This window comes from Propithecus coquereli, unplaced genomic scaffold (genome assembly GCF_000956105.1).
Source record: "Propithecus coquereli isolate 6110/MARCELLA unplaced genomic scaffold, Pcoq_1.0 Scaffold516, whole genome shotgun sequence".
NCBI classification, from domain to species: domain Eukaryota; kingdom Metazoa; phylum Chordata; class Mammalia; order Primates; family Indriidae; genus Propithecus; species Propithecus coquereli.
The window spans coordinates 532117-537694 of NW_012151019.1; the positions used below are offsets into that span (position 1 = coordinate 532117).

The 5578-nt window shown below is 48.5% G+C and overlaps 1 protein-coding gene across 1 annotated transcript in view; it reads right to left on the bottom strand.

Annotated features, from left to right (window-relative positions):
* The window catches only part of FBLN5 (fibulin 5), a 99876-nt gene extending 96758 nt beyond the window's left edge, over positions 1–3118 (bottom strand). The window contains exon 1 of the mRNA XM_012656739.1: positions 2670–3118. Within this exon, the coding sequence (XP_012512193.1) occupies positions 2670–2686 (17 nt within the window). The 5' untranslated portion in view covers positions 2687–3118. The remainder of the gene's footprint in view (positions 1–2669) is intronic.
* Between the last annotated feature and the right edge of the window lie 2460 nt (positions 3119–5578).

The window sequence follows — 5578 nt, forward strand, 5'->3', positions numbered from 1 at the left end:
CAGAAACTAATGAGTGCTGGGGAGAATGTGGAGAAATGGGGACCCTTGTGCACTGTTGGTGGGAATGTAAAAATGGTGTCGCCTTCACAGAAAACAGGATGACAGCTCGCCAAAACATTAAACATAGAATTACCACATGATCCAACAATTCTACTTTCTAGGGATATGCCCCAAAGAATTGAAAACAAGGACTTGAAGAGATATTTGTACACCCATGTTTAGAGCAGCATTATTTACAGCAGCCTAAAGGTAGACACAATCCAAATGTCCATCAGTGGATGAGTGGATAAACAAAATGTGGTGTAAACACACAAGGGAATATTATTCAACCTTAAAAAGGAAGGGATTCTGACACACGCTACATTGTGGACGAACCTTGAGGACATTATGCTAAGTGAAATAAGCCACTCGCAAAGAAAGACAAATACTATGAGTCCACTTCTATGAGGTCCCTAGAGTTGTCAAAATTATAGAGACAGAAAGTAGAATGGTGGTTGCCAGTGGGTGGGGGAGAGTGAAATGGGGAATTGTTTAATGGCTACAGAGATTCAGCTGTGGGAGATGAAAAGCGATCTGGAGATTGGTTACACAGCAACGTGAATGTACTTAACATGCTAAACTGGACACTCAGATATGGGTAAGGTGGAAAAAATGCAAAATCTATGCAAATGCAGAGCTTTATTTAGTGCTATTATTCAGTTCTGCAGTGATTTAACCAAGCAACTACCACTTGCAGGTGTGGACACCAGGGAGAAGAGCTGCAAGACTATGAAACATTCGCTCCCCAAGAGCTGGTTGGGGAGCTGCACAAATCAGTAATGTCTGTATACTTTGGCAAGGGCACTGAGAGATCTACCCATTGAGTGCTATAGCAGGAAGGCTGGGAATAGGAACAGGAAGGGAAGACTTCCTGGAGGAGGTGATTTTGAAGGACCTGTGGACCAAGGGACCTGGCTGGATTCAGTGGCCTGTTACTGCCAACATGCACTGCCACATTATAATCCCTCCCTTTATAGAGTGTTCGATAGATTACAAAGTTCACTGACATCCAGGACACATGGCTCATCCGATTCAGCAACCCAAGGTATTAGAGGGCCTGGAGTTAAGGTGACTTCCAGAGAGGTTAGAGCCCTAACGTGGTGCTAGGAGATGCAAGCCCGTTTCCGTCTAGTCCCCAATCCAAAGAATAAAGACCCTGAGTGTCCACAAGTTTCTAAGCGCCTGTGTGAGCCAGGTTCTAGAACACTGGAGACAGCTCTGACCTTATAAAGTGCAGAGCCAAATCCCAGGGCTTTTTGATATTTGCAACAGCCAGATTTATATCTGGAAGGAATGAAAGAACAATAACAAATTTATTTTCCAGTCTGTATATTATGAATTTCAATGTTTTCCTGTTTCTTCACATGAAGTTTCCTTTCGGTTGGTTATAAAACCCTGTCTCGTTTATGTTGGAGACAGAACAGGCTGACTGCAACGCAGTGGACTAGAAGAGCTAGTGGAAAAGGCGTGCTAACCCCATTTCTCCCCCTGCACCCCGCATTCCCATTCCCTCTGGCTGGCGGCAGCCCGGGGACAGGTCTTGCCTCAAGCCCAGCCTCCTAGAAGAGCCACAGTTGGGTCTGCGGGGTGCCAAACAGGGTCCAGGTTAATAGAGCGGGTTTTCCTAAAATGCAATAGTACCCAAGCACTGTTGCTCTCACAGCATCACAAATAGCTGCACTATGTCACGAAAAACCCTAAAAAACTCCCAAAATGAACTGACTATAGGAATATTGGGGGAGGAGGGTTGGTGCTCCTGGGAACTTTCTAAAGCAGGTGGGTTCACCCACTTGGGGCACCAGCCTCAGATGCAAGGAAAGCGGAAGAGACCAACCACTATCAGGACTGTCTGACACAGAAGTGCTGGTCCCCAATCCAGGATGACATTGTCACGGCTTAGTTTCCAGCATGCATGTGCAAACACACACAGACGCACACACACACAGTTAATTTGCTGAAAGCAGCCATGCTTTCAAGAGCTGGCTGAATAAAGACTGTGCAGATGTTATCTACGTAAAGTTCTTCAAGGTTTAAGGATCAGTCTACTGGAATTGCAATTTCCTTAAAGGATAGCACAACATTTGCTTACATGTATCTGCGTCTGCAGTCCCCTCTTCTCATTGGCTTGAAACTTCTGGGTCCCATGCCCTTTGAGAATCCCACACAGACATAGAGCAAGTCCAGCCCTGCGATGTTCAGCGAGCCCGTCTGCTTGTCCAACAGCCCACGCAGCACAGTAACTGCTAGGAATTGCTAGTGAACTAGTAATTGTTCTCCCAAATTTAAAAATACATTCAACAAATTTTTGTGAAACGGCACACGAAGCTGCTGCCCTTTCCGAAAGAAAAAACAACAACAAAAAAGGAGGAATGAAGCGCTGAGATTTTTGCAGCCCTCTCTCAGATGCTGACTTCCGAAACCGTTAGAAAACACCCACTCCCAAAAGAAGGCTTGAGATGGAAGTTACAGAGGCGCAGCTTTTTGTAATTAACAATGTCATTGCATCACTAGCTAATGCCGTTTCCAATATCCTGACACAGCCTGAATCCCAGCCATGGCCATTTTCCACCCATCGGCTTTTGCTAAGGTTTCCAGACCCCGGAGAAAGCAAGCCCGCGCCCAGAGCCCACCTCTTGAATCCTGGCATGTCCAAGACGCGCGAGGCGAGAAGCGACGGAAAGACCAGCTCGCGGGCAGGGCCGGGCGGGGTCCTGCGCTCCGGCCTCCTCGGGCCCGGGCCGCGGCGGTTCTGTTCCCGACGGGCCGGCGAGTCGCGGAGAGGACGCGGGGACAGCGCCTGGGTCCTCCGAGCCACTGCAGAGCCCACGGAGCGAGCACCTGGTTCTGCTTAGCCCTCTTCAGTAATTCAGCATTAAACCAATTGGAGGAGGAATGTTAAAAATGAACACTTCATTTTCTAAGTATGTTAAACAATGCAAATGGGGCCTCAGTCTGGACACAGCTGGTTCAGATTACAGCGCTCACCAACTGGCGAGACGCCTCACAACAATCTCGGGGCGCCTGCCAGGCCCAGTGCTCGCGCTGGGGGGGGAGCCCTGCCCGGCCGCGCTCGGCTGCGGGGCGGGGGGCGGCGCGCGGGACCCCGACGGCCACCCGGGGAGGGCGGGGCCGGCCGCGTGGCCGCGGGGGAGGGGCGCTCGCGGCGCGGGCGTGGCGCGGGACAGGCGCGGACGTGGTCGCCTCCGGGAGGAGGGTGACTCGAACTCGCGACCAGCGCAGCTACGGGGACCGGGGGTCGGTGGGGACTGGGGCAAGCGATGGGGGACGCCCGATCTTCCCGAAGCCGGGGTGGGGACGAGGAGGAGGGTGGGACCCCGCTAACCGGAGCCTTGAGCTTGTGCAATGATGCAAACCTTGGTGAGGACGCCGCTGTCCCCGCCCTGGTCCCCGGACTCTCCCCCGCGTTTCCTTGCTTTCATTAAGAAGCGTCCCTTGGCTCAAAAGTGATTTCAGCAAGTGAAAAGGTGGTTTGAAAAGACAAAGAGACGGCTGGGAAAGCAGAACGGTGGAGAAAAAGCTGGAGCGCGATGCTGAGCCCTTGACACTCATTACGTTGGGGATTCCACGCCGTTTGGCTTGGCCGCGAGCCGCGCGCTCCCTCCCACCTGCTTTCCGCCGTCGGAAAAGCGCCCATCCAGGTCCTGCCTCCTCAGCACCGCTCTGTGCTACAGGAAGTATCATCTCCATTTTACTGGAGGGGGAGATAAGAGAGGTTAGGTGACTTCCCCGTGGTCACACAGCTATTCACTGATACACGCTGAGCCTCTACAGCCTACATTTCCAGCCTTTCCAAAAGGGCATCTTTTGGGTAAGTGGAATCCTACTTTGAAAATACCTTATTCTAAACGAGAACAGCAGCATGTCAAAAGTTGTTGAAACTGAGTGTCCATTATACTATTTACTCTGTATGTGTTGGCAATTTCCCAGAAAACACATTTTAAAACAGCTTATATTTACAAGGTTGTTCATCCTCCCACTGTTTGTACTAGCAAAAGATTATAAACACACTTACCGTCCATCAGTAGGGCACCAATAGGGTTAAACAAAGTAAGAGACTTCCAAAGATGGACTATTGTGCAACCAATTAAAAAAATCTATGCAGGCCAGGCGCAGCGGCTCACGCCTGTAATCCTAGCACTCTGGGAGGCCAAGGCTGGAGGATCACTCGAGGTCAGGAGTTCGGGATCAGCCTGAACATGAGCAAGACCCCGTCTCTACTATAAATAGAAAGAAATTAGCTGGACAACTAAAAATATATAGAAAAAATTAGCCGGGCATGGTGGCGCATGCCTGTAGTCCCAGCTACTTGGGAGGCTGAGGCAGGAGGATCGCTTGAGCCCAGGACTTTGAGGTTGCTGTGAGCTAGGCTGACACCACGGCACTCTAGCCAAGGCAACAGAATGAGACTCTGTCTCAAAAAAAAAAAAAATAAAAAAAAAATCTATGCACATAAGGGTCCATAGTGGACAGTTCCATTTATATAAAATTCAAAGTCAGGTAGTGCCTAGGAGCGGGTACAGGGGCCTTCTGGGTGCTGGTACTATTCTAATTATTGATCTGGGTGCTGGTTACATAGGGGTGTGTACACCTAACATTTGTAAAGTCTTATGTATGTTATACTTTATTTAAGGAAAAAAAAAAAACAGACAAGATGAGTTGAGCCTGTCATCCCAGCACTTTGAGAGATTGAGACGGAGGATCACTTGAGGCCAGGAGTTCAAGACCAGTCTGGGCAATATGGCAACACCCTATGTCTACAAAAAAAAAAAAAAAAAAAAAAGACCAAAGCACCTCCTTATGTGCTGATATTAAAGGATGTCCAATATATTTTGTAGGTCAAAACAGTAGAATATTGGTAACTTCACATAGAGCAATCTAATATATTACTAAGCATAAGAAGTAGAACTGTGCGTACAGCATGCCACCACTTGTGAAAAAAACAGATACACAAGTTCTTGCTTGCACGTGTACAGAAAAGACATCTCCTGAACGATGTGTGAGAAATTGTTAGCATTGTTCATCTTAGTTCAGGCTGCTATAACAGAATACCATAGACTGGGTGGCTTAAACAATAAACATTTAATTCTCACAGTCCTGGAGGCTGGAAGTCAAGATCAGGGTGGCAGCATGTTTGGGTCCTTCTGGTGACGGCCCTCCCCAAGTTGCAGACGGCCTTCTTCCCGTCGTCTGCCCACATCATGGAAAGAGGGAAACTGAGCCCCTTTCATAAGTGCACTGATTCCATTCCTGAGGGCTCCACCCTCATGACCTAATCCCCTTCCAAAGGCTTCACCTCCTAAAACCATCACATTGGGGGTTAGGATTTCAACATATGTGTTTTTAGGGGACATGAGCATTCCATGTGCAACAGTCTCCTAGGAAGGAAATGGGGGAGGTAGCTGGAGAACAGCTATGAGCAGAAAATTTAATCTTTCTTGCTCACCTTTTGGTATAATTTGAATTTTGTACCATGTACATGTATTACCTGTTCAAAATATGAGGTTAATTTAATTAAATA